The sequence below is a fragment of the Leptinotarsa decemlineata genome, unplaced genomic scaffold (genome assembly GCF_025532065.1).
Source record: "Leptinotarsa decemlineata unplaced genomic scaffold, Ldec_3_MD MMD2_tig00026330_RagTag_RagTag, whole genome shotgun sequence".
NCBI lineage: Eukaryota > Metazoa > Arthropoda > Insecta > Coleoptera > Chrysomelidae > Leptinotarsa > Leptinotarsa decemlineata.
Window position 1 is genome coordinate 2,472,956 of NW_027412690.1, and position 22,414 is coordinate 2,495,369.

Below are 22,414 nucleotides of genomic sequence, written 5' to 3' on the forward strand. Positions count from 1 at the left end.
TTTTAGTTGTTTTGATCGGTCCCACTTTATTAAACCAGTGTCAAGTAAACTGGTAACGTTCGACTATTTTTTTGATTCGAAAAGGAACGTTTTAAAAAGGGATTAGCTTTAGGGAAAAAAAGCATGTTGTCTTTCTACTTTTCCATTTTAAAATGAAATGAAACCTCCGAAATGACGAAAAAATTAATTAACTTCTAAAATAAACTATTTTATTTAATGTGTGAATCAAGCATATAATTTTCATTGATAATGCACTAGAATTACACGAAAAAAAATTTTTTTTAAACAATTACTTCCATATGTATATACAAAAGTCACTTTTTTCTATTCAGTTTGTACTCCAAACATTTGAAAATGAAATTGAACTAGGAACGCTACACAACGTTATACGCTATCTGACCCAGAGTACAATCACCGTATGACACTGTCAACATTTCCAGTATTTTTAGGCAATCAATTCCATTTCTTTCACAACATTCGATGCAAATTCTTTGATTTTTATTTCGATAGTAGAAAATTGACGAACACGCAAAATAATTTTAACTTTTATGTCTCTCACCAATGAATTAAATATGCTAAACAGCTGAAATTATGAACACATGTCCGAGACGAGTGTACCAACATGAAAAAATGAAACAATCGCTAATCAAATATACGTCGCCCGCGAAACCTTATTTCTTGAACAGTCCACATTTATGTGGACTGTGGAATAGTATATATATATATATATATATATATATATATATATATATATATATATATATTAATATATATATATATATATATATATATATATATATATATATATACTATTACTATTAATGTAGGTTACAAAAAGGATTTGAAGCTCTATGACTTCTATTTGATTATCTGCGAGCGCTTTCGACAGCTGGTCGTGCTGTCATCTTCTAGGCACTCTTCTATCTAGATAGAGCATTGCAGTCCGAGCATTGTATGATGTACACCCCGTTTAGGTTTTTGTCTTCTTCTTTTTCATAGCTGTTTATTTTTTGTGTTATTTTCGTGTTTGGCTTGTATGTGATGTTGATGTTCAGGGGTTTGAAGATGTTTGTTAGTTTTTTGGTTTGGTGTCCTACGTATGTGAATGCTGTCCATCGTGTTATTTTATCTATTGGAGTGATTTGATCCTTGTTCTGTATTTTTTCTAACTTATCTATTGTCTTTTGGGTGTATCCGTTCTCGTTCGCTATTTGATATATGATTTTCCGTTCTTTGTTCTGGGCTTCATCGCTAATTGTTATCCTTAACATTTTGTATATGGATGCATTATAGGCAGCCATTTTGTGTGATGGTGGATGGTTTGAACTTGCGGGTATGGTGGAGTTTGTTCGTGTTGGTTTCCTGTATATTGTCATTTGAAATTGTGTTTTATTGTGGTTATATTCGATGGTTATATCCAGGTAGGTAAGTTTCGAGTTGTTTTCTTCCTCTATGCTGAAAATCAGTTTTTCATTTATTTCGTTAATTTCCTTTGTTATTTTATCTATTCTTATTCCATTTTTTCGTGATATGTACAGTCCATCATCAACGTATCTGAACCATTATTCTTTTCATCATGTGTTTTTATTATTGTTAACATTTTCTCATCTATGGTTTGCAGGTATATTTCGGATATAATGCTAGATAGTGGGGCTCCCATCGCTAGTCCATCTGTTTGTTAATTTATTAACAAATAAAGCTTCAAATCCTTCTCGTAACTTATAGTAATATTAATGTTAATATATATAATATAATATAATGTTAATAAATAAATTAAAAATTTTCAACTTATTGTTTGAAATTCAAATTCAAAAGAAAATCATTGAAAAGTGATAACCAAACGAGCAAATGTTTTTTGTTGATTCGTCCAAATTGTCTCACGCTATTGGTTAATTTTTTGTTCTGACTAGTTTTCAAACTTTCATAAATTCATAGATTCTTTGTCAATGGACAAAAAACATTTCTCAGGTTTGGACCATGTGATCTCTATGTTTATGGTCGGTTGTCTAATTGATGTTTACACTGTGTACTCTCAAGAACACACATTTGATAAAAAATTAAATGATCAATGTGCACGACTTTATTGGCATAATAATGGACAGAAACAAGTAAGAAATGAAAATTATTCTACATCGCTACTCGTTAATTGTATGAATATAAAGGATGAGTTGGAATGGGATGAGCCGATGAAATTCATAAGTATGTTTACCAACTTGAGGTAAAAGGAACTATGAAGTTTGAAAAGACGTGATATTCCTGAAGTTATGAAAGTAACAAATGATGTTGGTGATATCTATTTCCACTTTATAAATACATATCATTTTTGTCAAGAATAGTATAAATTTTTCTTTCTAATCTTGTTGTTTTTCTTGTCAACTAACACAATTCTTCAACATCCATATTGAATTTCATAATGTCGTAGAATAACAATATACAGTGTAGAAAATATAAAATTTGAAACAATAACTCTTTATGAACTATCATCAATATTTTGTCAAATTGTCATTAGAAAAATATCTCATACAATTTTATTACTATCTATTGAATTTGATTTTACTACGAGCGTAATGATTTATTTGTCAATTTTGCCAAATAATACTTTTATTCGGAAACAAAAATTAACATTAGGTATCTGTTCAAATTTACTTCTTCCCAAATAGCATGTTTTTCCGTTCAATTTCAACGTTATTGTTCATTATTTGGAACATTATTTGGATGAAAATGATTAATAATAAACTTGTATTGTTTATTTTTGTAAGACATATCTGCTTTTTCTCCGGAAAAAACTTGAGTTTCTATATCTTGATGTATATCAATAGTCGATAATATCTTTTGTTGTTTTGGCCAGTCGATGGATAGAAAAATAATTTCTCTTAAGTTGAAACTATGAAAGCGTAGTTTCTGTGATGAAATAATCATGTTCTCATGCAGAATATTGATATTTGCGCTATGAATATCATTTCTTTTCAAATGCTAGTTTATCAGAACAATTCAAACTTGTATCTCCTAGAGTTTGACGATCTCATTATAACTCACCCTGTATATACACCTTATTGACGCAAGCCAAAAAATTACCGGCGAGGATTGTTCCAGGCTTACCCTTGCCTATCATCGACCGCAGCGAGACGTCGAGAGCGTCTAGTCGCCGAACGTTCGCTAGCATTCAGTCGCGGAGGGCTAGTAGTGCCCCAGGGTTCCGTGCTGGGGCCGTCCATTCAGTAGCCGCTTCACGTGCAGGTGCGGCCCGCACCGCCGCCATCTTGCTGCTCTCCTATTGTCACGTGCCCCCTCTAGAAGTCGCGAAAATACATGATACCAAAATCATCCCTGGTATAGCAGATTCTGAATTTAGTTTCTGAGTGTGGATAGACTATGGAACTCATCGATTGTTCTGGCATACTCATTATTGATAAATTTTCAGCTTTTTCTAGTGACCACAATGGCACTATATAATGTCAATTACAAATAACAGAAAATATATTATTGAAACTACGGGATCATCGGGATCAAAAAGATTATTATTATTTCATGAAAAGGTGAAAACAACTTGAAATAACCTAGATGAATTCTCAAAAGAGTACTGATAGAACATTCTTTGTAAACTCAAATTTATAATTGGTGCGAAAGTTTGAACTGTAGTTATGGAGGGGCTCAACTGAATACACCTACGATTAATGAAAGTAACAAACAAATATTCTGAAGTAAATTACTGGTTTCACACATACTAAGGGGTCATACTTGAACACATACATAATTGAAAATCGAATTCCATTCACTGTATCATTCCTCGAACAAAGATGGAGCGAGCGACAAATAACATATTTGTCATCGCTCCATCTACCCGTGAACGAGGTAACCAACCGTATATACGAATCGTCCTATAACTCGTTTATGGAAAAGAAGCACTTCACATATAGTAAGGGTACATACTCGATGACTGTTAAATCAAATTATCTGAAAGAACAATTCGTTCAGGTTAGTCTCAACTCACCTACATTGTCCATCATCAACATGAAGTCGGATATGCGGTTGGTTACATCGTTCACGGGCAGATGGGGCGATGACAAATATGTTGTTTGTCGTTCATCGACTCCATGTTGATGCACTACCTTGCACTGAAGAGTAGCCAAATAGCCCGAAACTGGCCTGCAAGTGTATTCTGATAATTGAAATTTGATTTCGATAGTTGTATCGTCAACACCATATGCAGGAATTTCTTCTATGGAGAATCCTACATTGACATCTGTCGGATATTAGCCAGGGGAATAGTTGTTTTCTGATAGGGCTGTTGAGATTGGCCTGAACGAATTGTTCTCTAAGATTATTAAATCACTGATGGATTACTCAATGGCATTTTCTCTTTGGGTACTCTTCTCGTATTCAATCAAGATTTTCTAGGGTATAGAAGATGATTCAGTTTTTAATTCATACTTCGATGGTGTGGCTTATCGGATAGTCTCTATTTTCTCTGTTTCTGTAAGAACAGTTCAGTTGTTGAATTCATTCAGAAATTGGACTGAACCTCGCTCTCCATTTAAGAATAAACCTAAGAATATCAACTTCCGTATATATTTATTCAATCCTGTTTTTAAATAATAAAGACTTGTTGTATTATTATTATTATTGAAAACTTCTTGAGGTTATTTGTTGGTCAGGAGTAAATATTACTGGAGTTTTTTTCAACACCAAACCGTTATTTTAACACCTTGACACGTGTTTTGATCACCAAGTGATCATCTTCAAGAGGAAATTCAAACTGTTGATCCTTCTCTTGAAGATGATCACTTGGTGATCGAAACACGTGTCGAGCTGTTAGAATAACGGTTTGGTGTTGGGAAAAAACTTCAGTAATATTCATTACTACAACAAAGGTTTCAAACAGTGCATCACATGGTCAGGAGTAATTTATTTATTCCTTAAGAAAAATCATTTGCTCTGACTAAATATGATTTTCTTGTGGTAGTCATTGGATCTGATATCTCTAGGTGAATTGAAGGAAAAATTTTTGATGCAAGATAGATGCCGAACTAGATCAATGATTGATGGGTTCCATAGTATTCCGCTGCATTTTTGTTCAGTTTTGTTTCATTGAAACTCTTGGTGTACATCCATTATCAACACTACAGCAGATATTGACGAAATTTATCAAAATTGGTGATCGAAAAGAGAAGAAACAAACTAGAACGAACAGTATATACTGAATTGAATATAACAGGGAATAATTTGCTTGTATTGAATCAATTGTAATTGACTTGCCCCAAATTATAGATTTTATACTATATATTTGGAGGATTGATCCTATTTGGAGTGAATTGTCAAATTGAGAACAAAGTTTTTGCACTTGCACTAGCCCCAAAGTCTTTTATCAATTTCAAGTTATATTCGAATTATATATATTTGCGAATTACTTCTTTAAAACGATCATTTCGTTGGTGTTCTTTCTGGCTCGTAACCAGAGATATCGATCTAACTCATCATATCACTTCAGTTTCATCACATTTTTTTATTCGAAGAACCCTCTATCTGTATTTTTCTATATTAACCACTGTCACCACTAATAAATAGTTATGCAGCACGGAGAAAGCAAGATGGCAAAGGTGAAGACGGCTTTTTTGCGTTAATTTTTGATAATGCATTTTGTTTACACAGAGTATTTTTACAATGAATCACTGTAGAAATTCTATGACAAATGTATAAAGGTAATATAATTCGGAAAACAACTAATACAGACATTGGCACTCCACACAATGCATGTTATGTGTATACGCTTATAAGTGGTAGCAGATTCGACAAATCTGTTCAACGAATAATTTTTTTTATTTGTCTTTGTCGAGTCTGAATTTGGCATGCAAGACTGGCATGCAACTTGTGGGAAAACAGTATTGCAATTATTTCCACCAAAAGAAGAAGTTATACTGTTTCTTAAAGTCAACCATATAATATGTGGTAATCAAAATAGATATGGTGAGCTACCCTTGAAAGATAGACATATGACATCGGGGACTTTTTTGTAGACCTATAGAAAAGAGTAATATGTAGTAAATTGTTTTGGCAAGTGTTTTGGGATTGAGCAGTGTTTTTGATGATAGCCGGTACTGGTAGCATCACTGCTACAATTTCTAACTGATAATATTGTTATACATCAATTAATTCACAGAAAAATTTGCAAAATTATACACATACCACTTCATCTTGAATTATTTCGTTTTATGCTGAAAATCGTATGAAAATTCGTTGTTTTTGAGCTTATCGCGTACAGACAGATATACGACGGGCGTACTTTGTTTCATAATATCCATAGATGAATTGAATGCTGTGTGAAAGCTATTTTCTGGGTGGTTTTTTGGACGTGGTCTGCAGGTTTTCATACGTCTGACGTTTTTTCTACTGCTGTGGTAGACATTATCAAGAAGATGTGGTAACGGTCGCAGAAGACTGAGATGGTCCTTTCCACCAGGAAAATAAGTTTATCGGGCTTGAAACCTCCCGAAATCTTCAAAAGCAAACTGAACTTCTCTGAAGAGGTGAAACATCTGGGTACTATCCTCGACAGGAAGCTAACATGTAACTCTCACCTACAGAGTAGAGCAAAGAGAGCATATGTGGCTTATTAGCAATGTCGGAGGACAGTGGGATGCGCATGGGGTCTTCCACCCCGTGTGGTCACCTGGATCTACACTGCAATAATAAGATCTATGTTTACGTACGGAGTCATTGCATGGGGACCGAAAGTTCTATAAGCAACGGCCATCCAAGAATTATATCAAATACAGCGACTGGCTTGTTTAAACATCACAGGAGCCATGAGAACAACACCAACCGCGGCAACGGAATAATTACGGGTCTGACCCCTCTGGACCTGTACGTTAACGAGGTTGCCTCAATGGCCATGCTACGATTGCGCACGGCTGGTGTAAACCTCGAAGTAGGTATGGGTCAATTGAGGCTGAGCCTATGGCGAGAAGCGTTTACTGCGCAACCTCTGTTGCAGGCAACCAATGATGAATTGAACCCAGGTTTGTGTTTAATAAACCCTACAAAATACAAATAAAACGCAACACAAAGTCAGATGCTACAAATTAATACCCATATATACAGACGACTCAAAAACCAAAGAGGGCTCAGGATGTGGAGTGTACTCCAGATCACTAAGCCTAAGGATTAAGTGGTGGATGGGAAAAAATACCAGCGTGGTCCAAACAGAACTGGCTGGTATCTCAATCGCCACAAAAGAAATAACTGAGAAAGGAATTTCGTGCATAAACATAACAATCTGCACTGACAGCAGACAACCCCTATTAGCCTTGAACAGACAACGTGTTACCTCAGGGCTCGTACTAGAGTGCCACCAAGATTTAGTCAAAGCCTCAGTGGGTTAGAGGGTACGACAGGAGTAAAGGTAATCGTATTGCGGACTCTTCAGCCAAGGAAGCGGCTGGACTAAGAATTTTAGGACCCAGTGGCACCTACGGCCTGATGACTTCGACAATTGCAGAACTAGCCAAACGTCACACCCATGCTCAATCCCTCAAGAGATGGGATCCCTAAAGGATGCAATCTTGCCAGGATCACCGTAGGCGACCCTGGAAAGCTGGTGCCGAAGAAATATCTGGCGATGACCAAGAAAAATCTACGCCTAGCAGTAGGATTTCTGACTGACCACTGTCAATCAAGGAAACACCTCCATAATATGGGGCTAGTGGACACACCTTTATACAGGATGTGTGAACAGCAAGATGAGACTGTCAGACATGTCCTATGCGAGTGCCCGGAGTTATCGTTAATATAAAGGAGATGTCTCCCAGTGACCTGTCCACCTTCCTGGAAAGGACAGGATGGACGATGACCTAGGAGGACAACTCCACGGGAGGATGTACAATGGGTCTCATGTGGTTTAAGTGCTGTGGGCTCACACTCCCCCTTCCTACTTTACAGATACAGAGATACAGAATGGTCGCAGTGCCCGAGTTGGTGATCGAGTTGTTTCCGTTCCGAACGTGATAACTACGTTGCTGGTATTTTACTCTGGTTTTATATTAGCATCAGTATGCGTTGCTTGGTATCTTTCAATTCGATTACCTGACCTTGTGTATGTACCTGTGAGGAGAGGTAGCTAGATTTCATTGATGTTCATTTCCTCTTCTTTTCTATTGAAATCATCCCTGTATTTTTCAATTGCTACTACTATTATATATGAGGCTGTTGACTCCCTTGCAAAGAAGGGTGCTGCAAGCAGCTTCATCGAACGAGAACCTGTCATTGTCATCGCTTTAGGCTTTGCCAAACAAACATCGAACACCTGGATAGCAAGAAGATTCATGGACTTCTGGCAGAATCTTTCAGGATTGGCTCAATTCAAGACGTTTATTCACCCTTTGGAGCTCGACACCAAACAGTTGTTGGACTATAACAGGGATAAACTACGATGTCTAACAGGCCTTCTCACATGTTACTGTCATTTGAATCATCAAATGCAGAGCGGGTCCTGCCCCGCTGGGAACCGAATCAGGTTTTCAGAGTTTGGCAGAACCTTACTCTTACCATCTGACCTGAAAAACAGTCACCATACAAACTAACCGGCTTCGTAAAGAAGCTGGTCTATTTGTTCGAGTTTAAATAGGTGTGTGCCACTACAAATCCTTGCAGGTTGCGGTGGAGGGTCGAATAGACCCACTAACTTTTGAAGTAACCTAACCATTACATATTATACTCTTGGTTAGTAATTTTGAGTTTTATCGAGTATCACTGGATCTTCAAATGAGATAATGTCAGTGCCTTTTATATTGAGAGCATGTTCGGCTAGAGCTGATTTGTCGGTTTGTCCAAGTCAACAATTTCTCTTGTATTCAGATAGACGGATACCTACACTTTTTTTCGCGGTTTCAATGTAGACCGACCCGCAGCTACAAGGAATCCAGTAAACTCGGAGTATTGCTAAAGGTTCGTCTGTTAGTTTTTATTGGCCTAATAATCAGTTTCACGTCGTGTTTTTCTAAAATTATCCACACGTGGTCTGTAACATTTTTAACATCAAGAAAGGGTTTAACATCCATATTTTGAAAATTTCTCTTCACAATCTTGCCATATCATGAGCATGTCATCAACATAGCGCAGCCAAAAACAACTGCGTTCGGAACGGAAACAACTCGAGCACCAAATCGAGTACTGCGACCGTTACCACATCACTTCTGATAATATATAGCTCAGTAGTAGACGAAACGTCAGGCATAAAAACCTGCAGACCACGGCCAAAAAACTCGATAAATAGTTTTCCCACTGTTATCTGGCAGCCTATACAAATACGACAACTATCTTACCTGTGACATTGGATGAAGAGCAAGAGCTTCTCTTGCAGCAATGACAGAACATTTTCCTGACATGCATCACATGAGCCCAACACCTACCTGATGATCAAGTCCTCACTAGATTGAGGAAAAATGTGCCGCAGTCTATCAACCTTCAAAGGGATTTTCTTTCACAAGGAAGCTCAGGATCCAGTAGCAGAGCACAATGTATGTGCTCAATGTATCCCTCCTGCCGCAGACGGATCAGGTTTTTAGCGTTTGGTAGAGTCACACTTTTGCTATCTGACCTGAAAGGTTGAGTAGCCGGCTTCTTTAAGTACATGGATTCATTCAGTGTAGTTTTAATAGGAGTGAAACGCAATAAACCCTTGCGTGTTGTTGTGAAGAGTCGAATTGATTAACTAATCTCAGATATTTTCTATCACGCCTAGTAGTAAGTAATTTACTTTCAGTGGGCTATGTTACTGATCAATAATGATGTATAGGGTCTTTCACGACGATCTTTCGTTAGAAATATATGGAGAACGATTCAAAATAAAAACTTGAAATTTTGTGGTAGTGGGTTTTACAAAATGGCTTTCTCAACTAAAACATTTTCAACTTCGGGTCTCTTTCCGTTATACCGGAAGTTGAGGGCAACTTCCTTATTTCAAATGAAACCCCCTGTATTTTATCACATTTTTTAATTTTTCAGCTTTGTGAAACAATGCCTTTACCGAAATTCGTTAGTTTCCGAGACATTAATTTTTTTCTGAAAAATTTGACAGTTACAGCACCACATCGAAAAAATCATAACTCATAGACAGTAACAGTTGAAAATGTGAAATTTCACAGAATCACACACAGGTCCATCTAATTTTCGAAAATAATTTACAGGGTGGTCGAAATTCCCAACTAAAACATCGAGAAAACTTATGAAACACGATTTTTTCAAATGGAATCCATACACCATTCTATTATTTTTGTATACTACGAAAAAAAAAATCAAATTCATGAAGAATGCCCTATACCTAAAATACACCTGTGGCAAGATATATCCAATTTTGGGAAATATTTGAAATGTGAATCATTCGAAGCAATAACAAGCCAAGAAAGCTTTGAAAACAAATGAACTAATATTAACCCTGTCGTTAGTAAAATGTAACTCAACGTGAAAATGGATGGATTGAAATAAAATATTATCAGAGAGATGAATTATATCTTTGTTTATTGATATCGAATACAGTAATTTTATTTTGTTTATATTTTTTTAAGTTAGATTTTACTTTAATTTTAGAATTCAACTTAATTTCTTTAAATTCATATAATATTGTGATTCATTTCAACAGATGTTCAAAGACATTGCCGTTTTGTTCTAAACAAGAATATATTCTTTTTTGCATACCACTATTTGTAACTTTCTGTATGGAGTCAGGAATCACAGGATCCGCATAAACATTTTCTTTGATATATCCCCAGATAAAAAAGTCCAGTGGCGTCAGGTCTGGAGAGCGAGGAGGAAATTTAAATGGCCCATTTTAGCAAAGCCACTGATCTTCGAACATCCCATTCAACAACCCAGCAACGGTACGTACGAGTACTATGTGCAGGGGCTCCATCCATCGGATACCATGACTTGAAACGGTATTGTTCAGGAACATGCCTTATAGATTCACCAACCACATTCCTAATTATATGTAAATATCTATCGCTATTCAAATTCTCTTCATAAAGATATAAACATAAAATTCCTGGAAGTTGCGCTGGCAAATGAGCGTTGGATTTTCTGCTGCCCAAAAATAACTACTATGGCGATTTACATACCATTCTTGGCAAATGTGGCTCCATCTGTCCATATCATGTTTTTAATGAACTCAGGGTCCTCCTGTATCTTGATAAGAAACCATTTGCAGAATTCCACTCGTGAAGTCGTGAGGTTTTAGATTTTGAACCTGGTGATATTTAAAGGGACGCCACTTATGTTTGATAGACGAACATGAAATTCTAAATGAGTAGGCCAAAACTACAATTTCGATGTCCTCATTGTTTACAAGTGTTTTTTTTTGTTGATGACAGACGAATAAAATCCGAAATCACGGCAGTTTCTTGGAAGTCTTCTCAGAATATTTTTATTGGGTCTGTGTAGATTTGGAAATCTTTCTGCAAAAATACGACCATTATCTTATTGCATTCACCATAAATGATTATTAAATTCAGGAAATCTTCATTAGAATACCCCAAACGAGACATTTTGCACATGAATAGAAAACTATGAAATACAGGTCAATTATATCGCATCAAATTTTGACATATTTGTTGTAACTTCATTTGTTTTCAAAATTTTCTTGGATTGGTATTGCTTCGAATGATTTACATTTCAAATATTTCCCAAAACCCGATATATCTTGCCAGGGGTGTATTTTGGGTATAGGATATTCTTCATGAATTTGATTTTTTTCTTCGTAGTATACAAAAATAATAGAATAAATAGTGTTGAAAAAATCGTGTTTCATCAGTTTCCTCGATGTTATGTTTTAGGTGGAAATTTCGACCACCCTGTAAATTATTTTCGAAAATTCGATGGACCTGTTCATGACTTGATGCTTAAGGTATGATTCTGTGAAATTTCACATTTTCAACTGTTACTATCTATGAGTTATGATTTTTTCAGAGTGGTGCTTTAACTGTCAAATTTTTCAGAAAAAAATTAATATCTCGAAAACTAACAAATTCGGGTATATGCATTGCTATACAAAGTGGGTCTAAAATGTGCTGAGAAATTCAAAAATATAATAAAGAACAGGGTGTTCCATTTGAAATAAGGAAGTTGCCCTCAACTTTTGCATCGTTCTCCATATATTCCTAACAAACGCTCGTCGTGAAAGACCCTATATTTGAGGATACAATCATTTTTTTAGAGGTTAGTTAATACATATTTTATGAAATTGTGATTAGCAGCAACTATGCCTATAATTCATAACATTATTGCCAAAACCACATTTATGAATTAATAATGAAGAGCTTTATTTTCAGGAGTCTCTCAATAATCCTATTTCATATAACTCAACTTGATAGCTATAACTGTGATGCCAAATTTTTGAGAAACATTAAAACTTGTTCCTACAAGTTGAATTCATTACCTAATGCCTCCGCATGACCTGCATGACATGTAAAGATACGAGAAAGATGAAGATTTTCATGTAGACAAATCATACTTTTTCAGTTAAGGTTCCAGCACACTTTCATCTCTCTCTCTCTCCTAAAAATCTACAAACACCCAAGAGTTATTCGTTGTGGTTGAGATAAAATATTTCTCAACCGTTTTAGGTTCAAGACGCCCCAGCATAGCCTCAGTTCACAGCATGAACTCTATAAGAAGCTACAGCGCCCGTCGCTACGAGAGAGAAAGACAGCAGAAGGAGGACAAGGAGTTGGAAAGGAGATATTCGAAGATGTCAGGTACAGGGACGAATTCAACGATGCGTATTGGGCCCACTCCAAGTCCCCACTCTACGGACGATCTCCTCCCAACTCTGGAGGAGGATAAGCAGGTAATGAAGAATGATGAATACTTTTTTCAATACTACACGAACAATTGATTTTTTCCACAATTTTTATTCATAACTGATTGAATAACACATGAAAAAATTCAAACAAAAATATAAGAGATATCACAGTTCAGTGATCGATAGATAATAGGAATATTACACAACACAACAAAAAAATATTTTTTGAATGTTTCCTACACTAAATTAGTCAATTTCTACTAATTTTGGGGTGATAAAAACGAAAATAACAATGAAAAATTTTTATTAGCTCTGGTTTTTGAGATACACAGTACTTAATCTTAAAGAGTAGTTATACGTGAAAAGTGAAAGTACATAAAACAATATTGTTATGTTTCTTTTAGAATATTTTAAGTACAAAATTAATAAAAAAAACATTATTCTTAGTGTTTTGACAAATAAAAGAAGTTTGTACCACCAAATTTCAATTAAGTCCATCCGATTCATTGTAAGATCGCTGTCGTTTAGCTTGTCTTTTATAAAACACTTCTGGAGCATCCCTACACACAGACCAGCAGTAGTCTGCAAGCATTGCTTCATTCCAACGGCCCTGATATCTCTGTTCCATTAAGGCAATGTCTTGATGGAATCTTTCTCCATGTTCGTCACTCACAGCTCCACAGTTTTGTGGGAAGAAATTAAGATGAGAGTGAAGAAAATGAATTTTTAAGGACATGTTGCATCCAAGTTGGTGGTAAGCTTGAAGAAGCTCTTTAACCAATGCTGTGAAGTTATCATCTCTTTTGTTACCTAAAAACCCATGTACAACCCCCTTAAAGGCTTCCCAGGCTCTTTTTTCATTTCCTGTTAAAATCATGTCAAAAGCAGGATCATTTACGATTTCACGGATTTGAGGCCCAATAAAGATGCCTTCCTTGACTTTAGCATCACTCAACCTGGGAAACTTTGCTCTCAAGTACTTAAAAGCTTGTCCTTCCTGGTCCATGGCCTTCACAAAGTTTTTCATTAGTCCCAACTTAATATGTAATGGGGGAAGGAGAACATCCTTAGGATCTACAAGAGGCTCGTAAACTACATTTTTCTCATTAGGGTTTAGGTCTCGTGTAGGCCAGTTCATTTTTTTATAGTGAGATTTTCTATCCCGACTGTCCCACAGACACAAAAAACAACAGTACTTGGTGAACCCTAATTGCAGATCACTTTCAGATGACCACAGATGTGCCACTTGTGTTGTTCATATTTGATTGATTGGAAAAGTGTTTTCATATTTATACACGTTTCCTTCATGTGAACTGCATGACCTATAGGAATAGAGGGTAGCTGATTTCCATTATGCAGAAGTACAGCTTTTAAGCTTAGTTTTGAAGAGTCTATAAACAGTCTCCATTCAGATGGAGTGTGATCCAAATTCAAGCAGTCCATCAAACCATTAACATCAGAACAAACTACGAGGTTTTCTTTTTTCTCAAAAAAAGGAAGCAAATCTGAGATATTTTCACATCATGTTTTAGAAGATTCCACTGTTGTAGTCTTGACCCTAACAGCTCAGCCTTTTCCTTAGACAAGCGAAGATCTCTTATAAGGTCACTCAACTCTGCTTGACTAATTCTGTGCGGATCACTAGACCTATCGCTTACCTCAAAATCAGGGTCATAGGATGTAGAAGGATGGGTTGCTCCTTCTAAACAGTCTTCATCACCTTCCTCTAAAATTTCATAGTTTTGGGGTGGAGAAGGGACTGGCAAATTGTCTGAGTGTGGTACAGGCCGAAGAGCAGATGGGAGATTAGGGTATTTGACCGTTCCTCTTTTCTTCATAGATAAACCTTGCTTAATGAGAGGAGTTAAGCAGAAATAACAGTCGTCTGTATGATTGGTAGGCTCACGCCAAACCATAGGTACTGCAAAAGCCATTGCCCGGTTTTTATTTTTCAGCCACTCTCGCAATATGACGGAACAAGAATTACAACATATATGAGGAGCCTATGATTTATCTTGGTCCCCAACTTTCACACCAAAATAATGTTCATAGGCTGTCTTAACAATAGGTGTCATTTTACGTTTCTGAGCCTTAAATGTTATTTCACCAGATATATAGCAAAAACTATCGACAGAATTCACACACTTTCGAGGCATTTCAGATCAGCACTTAAATTAATTTAAAAATCAACTTCACACGATAATTTCAATAGCAACCACGTGCGTACAATTGACAAACTCACATAGGTTATGTTTACTACTTAAGAACAGCTGATGAGAGGGGTGTTATGTAAACAAACATGTGTACCAACTGTTGGTGATGAAATATTTCATTGGTTGAAAACTCAATATACATATATATAATATAATGATACTATATCTTGAAAACAAGAGCTAATATATAATTTTTATGGTCACTTTCGGTTTTAACACGTGGAAATACATTAAAATCATCTAATTTCAACCCCGAAACAGAAACTTTGTTGTGTTGTGTTATTGTTATGAAGTTTTGTTTTTAGAATAACTTTGAGTGATGACGTTTAAATTTTCTGTTCAATTAGAACTTTCAGTCCAATAAAAAATTAACTGAGTTGAATCTGACGAGTTATTAAATGAAAGTCATTAAATTGATATAGCATGTTTATTCCATATATTCCTCCAGTTTTTACTCAAAACTTAGGGCTTTTTGAAATGGGATCATTATCATCGTTCATGAAACTCTTCCCAACTCTTCATCGAACCTTTTTGGGTATTTTTCACCTTCCACAATATGAAATGGATGAAAATCATAATGGAGAACTTAATGAAGTGTAGTTCACTCCGATAAGTTATTGCAAAATTCAAGGTATGTCCACAAAGAAAAATGTTCTATTCATCAGTAACTTGTCGTAATGAACAGATACTCATCTCAACGTTTCGAATGCTAAAACCTGCCTCCGTATTTAGCATTGAAAAAATCTAATGTAATGCAGATACTTCTCCGGTTCGCTTTCTTTTCAAATAAACATATTGTTAATTGACTTCTGAAACAATTGATGTAGTACAAGGTGTTCTTTGATATAAGTCAAATGCGATTTCCTCACTTTCTATATCTTTCTTCAAGATGGACAGCCAAGTACAATCCATTTCTAAGGAGCTATTTCAAAGCCCAATAAACTTTTCTGAAGACTTAGTAATCATTCTCTTCTTGTTCTTTTCAACTCGATGTTTACCATCTGTTTTCAAAATAAGTTATGACAAATTTGAACCTGTTGATCGTTTGATCCTGGGGCAATCTCGATATCCATTCTCACGCACTTTTAATGGTCTTAAAGTTTCACCAAAACAACCTCTACCACCAAAAACATTTTTAATTTTTAAAAATACTTAGAATTTACGCAGTAACTTATCATCGGGCTGAAATGTTTGCCCTTTCTACACCTGTGGTCAGTGAAAATACCCAAATGAAGGTAGATGAAAACACTGATTTTGTCCTCAAAAATGACTTCCATTCAATACCTAGTTGCCTTGCAGTGAAAGATAGGACGAATCACGTTCGGCGTTCGATGTCAACGAATGTCTTCGCAACTGACAGTCTTGTGGAACCTCGTTTATCTCTGATACTCATGGTTTGAGTCTTTTGTCGATACGCCAGTTGGTGTCTTCGTAGGGGGAGACGTCATTACCCACTTTCAGGCTTGTTCGTTTCTAGGCAGTTGAGTGGTTTCACCCAAGCAATACTGATGAGACCTCGAAGGGTCGAAACAGCGTTTTCCGGTGTACCGTTAGACCTGGTAATATCCACAGATGCAGGTGTGATGACAACTACATTATTAATAAACGTCTGAGACGAATTCAAATCCTGAATAGGAAAATTTTGAAAATAAGATGTGAATTATCTTCTGTTGTTTTTTATAGTGATTTATAGCTGTATTACGACGACATCAGACTGCGGAAGCCTAGTCAATTGCCACTGACTGGTAAATTCTGTTAAATTTTTTCAATTTCCTGAATTTCAGATGTAGGTCGCCGTTTTTGAAATCTGTTAGTTTTGTCTATTTCACCTTCATCTTCATTAATTTTTGATTTCTAGGATTCATTCGAATCGTCGTTCGTATGAAGATTTCAATATTCTCCATGACAATAAATTGAGTGCTCTTGTCCACTTATAATTCAGTCTAAACCACAGCCCACAAACTGAAGCATTCATGGTACAAGTTCAGAGAGCACTGTTCTGATCCGCAGTAGGTCTCTTTAGTGGTGCTGGATCGAACCGAATACTTTGTTCTATTCTACTAATCTCAAAAGATAAGACTTTAAGTAAGTATGGGGTCTCTCATTGAACGCTTTCTATCTTTAAATACTTTTTATTTTTTATATTCGGTCGAAAGACCCATTGATGATATTGTGTGTGGAATATAACATCGTTCAAATGCCCGCTACGTCTTTTCTGGGTGGAGCGCATCTGAAACGTCCAATTTCCCATGACTCTGCCACATAAATCAGGATGAATTTGACCGAGTGCATAGGTTATGTAGGCTTTGAGAACCGCTGTGGTTTGTGGCTTATTCGCATACACCTGCGACTTGAGAAAACCCCACAAGAAAAAGTCTAATAGGGTCAAATCGCACGATCTTGGTGGCCAGTTCATACCACCACCACGTGAGATGACAACTATGGCTTCAAAATGACTCGTGCAGAATATACAATGTGGCATGAGTTATGTGGCATGTAGCGCCCGCCGTACCGTTGAAACCGTATGTTGTTGGTGTACAGATCCAATTCAGGCCAAAAGAAGATGGCAATTGGCGACCTATAGTGCTCGTCGTTAACAGTGATGGCCTGGCCAACATCTTTGTCAAAGAAATATGCACCGATGACGCCACCATCCCAAAATCCACACCGAATAGTGACTTTTTCAGGATGCATTGGACGCTTTTGGGTCTCATGTGGATTGGGATCGTCCCAAATGCGACAATTTTGTTTGTTGACGTACCATTTTATCTAAAAGTGTCTATGGTCGTTTATATTCAGTTCCTGGGTCAGTTGAATTGTGTACGAGTACAGGCCCAAGCCACAATGCAAAATTCGCTAAGTTGTGGTCTGTGGAAATCGACTGCCTGGGATTCTTCTGAAAACTTTTACAGACAGCAGCGATGTTTTTGGCAGATCTTGCGTTTCGTTAACGTACGGGTGTTGGTCGATCGTTTACTGAACCAGTGGACTCAAATTCATCTACAACATCGCGAATAGTTCTCTCGGTCGAACGATTATGGCGACCGAAAAATTTTGATGAGGACAAGATGATTATTTTTTCTGTCATTAAGACGCCTTCTGTGAGACCGACGAAAAACTTAATTCACGAATATCAAAGATAAACGGTGCCCCCAGTGATTTTTATCATTCGATGAATGACATGTGTATATGAGACTAATGCCCGTATTCGCCGTTTTCTCTGTAAAGCGAAGCTTGCGTAATGCACCACAGAACAATAAACGTACTTTAGCCAAACACCAAAACAACTTGGCAACGTTATGTATCTTTTCGGGGATAAATACTGTTTACGCGTCAATTCTTAAATTACGAGAACCGAATTTCAGGTGAATTTAATAAGAATTGGGGTTTCGATGGTTTACTTCTACCTTGTTGTTGAAAAGTATCAAAGTCAGACAAAGGAACATACTTACCAGAGAATTTTCGTTTCTATTACAAGCGAAATTAATGAAAAGGAGTTCCAAACTTTACCTCAACGGAGAATTAATTTTTGCAATTCAATCATAGCCTTTTGTATTGCAACATAAGATCTAACTGACCACGTATACACGTGAAGAGAGAAATGTTCTACTCAGGACTACCTGCATTTCGGCCGATGGCCAGCTCTGCTGAGCCAATATAATACTATAAAACCAGTTGATAATTTTTTAATTTACGTTTGGTTAGTTATATCTTATGTGATTGTATTAAAAAAAGTAAAAACAATTGAACGTTTTTTTCGAATTATAAAGCATGTTCTGTGAGCTCCAGCACATATATGTTGTCAGCTTGGTCAGTCCGAATCTTTTATAGAAGGCCATATCATCCATCTTCTCGGAATAGTTGGGCCTTCTAAAAATTCTTCGTGGATATCCAAAATTAATAATGTGTAAGATGCCATTATCAGTTTCCAGCATGATTTCATCTTCTAGTTCTATCATTCTGCACAAGTCCGTTTACTGAAACATTTCAGCAAAATGACACTTACATTATTTCCAAAACTCAAGAATAAAAGGTGAGGTTGTGATATAAAGCTTGGCTTTACATATAAAGCCACCGAATTTTTCCGCTTATATTCAAGCGAACTTAAAGGCGATTGAGGATACGGTACACACAAAACTGAAGCGTTAAGTTAGCTTACCCCTCAAGCTTCGCTTACTGGTATACGGCGAATACGGGCAAAAACAACTAGAAACTGTGAACGAAATTCAAAAAACATATTTATGACATATTTCATGGTTTTGATTTCATCCACTATTTTTTCCAGACTGAGCTAACTTCCAGGATAGGTATCACGAATACCACCTACACCTAAAAAGGTTTTGATTTTTTTCGTTCAGTTCTTACTATTTTCTGCAATCGCTGTACACAAACTAACACGCTTTACACAATGCCAGTATTTTCCGACGACATGTCAAATTTTCCTTTAGTGAATTGGCATATTTCATAATTAATTTATGTCTATTAGAATACTTGAAATTGAAAATTCTGTTGTAGAATTTAACAACAAAACTCTTCTCAACTATCTTCTGATGGTAATCATTTGATTCGTTGAATTTTGATTGAGAGTTTTTTTAATTCATTCAAGGAAATTTTGACGCGTTATTAAGAATTTTAGACTCCTTACAAAGGTTTTGGATAGTATAATTTAGGCTTGTACTGCTGCATAATTCTTCAAATCAAAATTTTGCTAAACTGATGAGTGATGAGTTATCATTTTCGCTTAGATTATGGGGTTTCATGTAAACCGTTTGTAGAAAATCTACTGTCAAATGTATGGCTGAATTTTGTTGATAGAAATATTATGTAATACTAGCTTTTACTTGCGGCTTCGCTCGTATTTATGGCATTAAATAAGTGTCAGTACACTAGAAATGAAGCAATATGAGAACTATATTTTAATGGTTGGCCGGGATTATCAATTTTTTAAAAATTATTACATACGATGAAGTTTCGAAAATTTAAAATGTGCTTTTTTGAATTGCAACAACAAATGTTGAAATATATTTCACTGTAACAAAAATAACCTAACCTAACCTAACCTAATAAATATATAAAAATTCCAAACAGCTGAAACTATAGTCAATTTTTGAAAAACAATTTTTTTATCTTACATATTTTTTTTAAGTATTCTATGTTACTTCTAATACCTCCAAAAATATTTGTACAAAATTTCATGATCATCGGTTGGATAGTTTTTGCGTGAAACCGTAACAAACAAAGTTACATTCGCATTTATAATATTAGTAGGGAGTAGGGATTCACGATGCACAATTGATTCCCCGTTCAACAGATTTTGACAAAACTCAAGAGTACAGGAAAATTTGTGAATGATTTTTCATCCTTGCTGGAGGGTGAGGACTGTTAGAAAAGTACAATAGAATAATCGATCCACTGAGACTGGTTTGAAAGATCAGCGTTCATTCTTGACTTTTCATGAAACACAAGATAATTTTATATTCGGGATATTTTTGACACAAAAATTCATCGGGCAATACAATCTTAGAAAATGATATTTATCCCTCAAGAATTTTTTGTTCTTCCAATGAAATTTTTCCTTCAGATACTTCATCACTTATGAATGATATTTTATTTTCATCATATCAAAATGCCCGAAACTGATAATGAGGTACTGAAATTATTCAAAAGAAACTCAAAAATGAGTTCTCTGTTGAACCCCATAGTATACCAAAATGTATCATAAAAGACATGAATTCAAGTGATACCAAAGTGGGAGTGAGGGCTTAATATTAGGCCCTATTTCATCAGGCCAATGACCCGGTAATATTTCATCCCAGTGTACAGTTTACAGCCTATACGGATTAAACATCCCAATTAATAACTTCCAAAAATTATATAAAGATATGTTATTGAAAATAATCTTCCGGCAATAGTAACATTCTTTCTATTTTGTAACGAATCTGAAGCCGCCCCTGACCCATACGCCAGCCGATTCATCGAATAAATACATAACTCACCGCGAAAAAATACAATCTGAAACCGTCGGGAAAATTTTAGGCGAGTACCGAAGAGACTACAGAATTATACCATGAATCTCTACCGATATATAAGGCCGGCTCTCGCCAAGAGAGGGCAGTTGAATTCAGAAAGTGAATCGAGCGGTTAAACAAGGAATTCAAATAGTGGAAATAAATTAAGAGTTATTTGCTGAGTGTTGTGAATAAATTAGTTTGTGATAGTGAAATATTATTAGCAATAAATTTGTTCAAGTAATTCGTTAAATTGTTACAATTTCTATTATTGTGAATCCACAATTTAAAATTATTATCCATATCATAATCTAGTAACACTCTATCCATCCAAGCAACGTATTGCTCCAAAACATTATCATGCATAGTGATCTCCCAGATAATGCTGCTTGTACAGAGTCGCACTAAAAGCGACTGTTTTTTTTGATAATATGTGGCTGAGTATAGTTTTTTATGTCCACCCAAATTAGCTCTGTTGGGTTGACCTCGTAGTGGCAAAGAAAAAGACGTATTACTATTCTTTTATGTGCCATAGCGATTTCGTCAACAATGTATTTATTATATTTGATTTTATGTTCATTCACTATCCTTGAAAGTTCTGCTCTTACCATGTTATCCTCGGAGGATATACTTGTCAAATGTATCCAGTCTTGAATTACAGTTTTTTTGTGCCTGTAGTAGCAGTTTCTTTAGCTTTTTTGGAATGGTATGTAGCGTTGTCCAAAACAATCATCAATTCTTTTCTAGTTTTGTAACTATGTTCCCAAACCATTTCTCAGAAGATAGGCCATCTATTTCCTCATGATAGTCGCCCGTTTCCTTCGACTCAAAGGCCCACAAGGCGTCGGAGACATAACCTGTTTTGCTTCTTATGTGACATACTATCAACGTTTTTTCTTTTCCTGGGAAGAGATTTATTTCATGTCTTGACTCATACAGATTTTTGGGCATACTTACAATTTTCTTTTAAACTGACAACTCTTCAGAATTGAATAATCCTTTACTTCGCCCAGGTCGGGACCATTCTAAGTTATGGGATATGCCTGTAAATAAATTCATCATTTGCTTGGGTAGTTTCTGTAGCTTGAAAAAAAATCATAGGAAGATCAAGATTGACCATACTTGTCAAAGAATTTTCAAAAAACCTATTACTTTCGCTTGTACGGGTCTATATATTTCTGAAATGTGTGTCCTGAAAAAGAAATACACTTAATAGCAGCAAAATTGATACAAATTATATGAAGCTCCAGCTTGAATTGGTGCTAAAATGAAAGTTGTCTAACTCTCTCGATATAGAAAATAAATATTTTGAAATCAAATTTAGAAATATTCATCTCTTTCAACTACCTACACCGAAGATTCTGGTAAATGCCTGCCGGAATACAACTACTTTCCCGATTAAT

The 22,414-nt window shown here is 35.9% G+C and overlaps 1 protein-coding gene across 4 annotated transcripts in view; it reads left to right on the plus strand.

The window, feature by feature from the left end:
* Positions 1–22,414, plus strand: part of LOC111505234 (uncharacterized) — a 65,317-nt gene that overhangs the window by 40,638 nt on the left and 2,265 nt on the right. Inside the window, exons 6-8 of one of the 4 annotated variants that reach the window (XM_074182822.1) lie at positions 3,094–3,330; positions 12,612–12,835; positions 19,289–19,340. In XM_074182822.1, the coding sequence (XP_074038923.1) occupies positions 3,094–3,330; positions 12,612–12,835; positions 19,289–19,336 (509 nt within the window). In that variant the 3' untranslated portion in view covers positions 19,337–19,340. The remainder of the gene's footprint in view (positions 1–3,093; positions 3,331–12,611; positions 12,836–19,288; positions 19,341–22,414) is intronic. The other 3 variants (XM_074182821.1, XM_074182823.1, XM_074182824.1) reach the window with 3 other exon arrangements.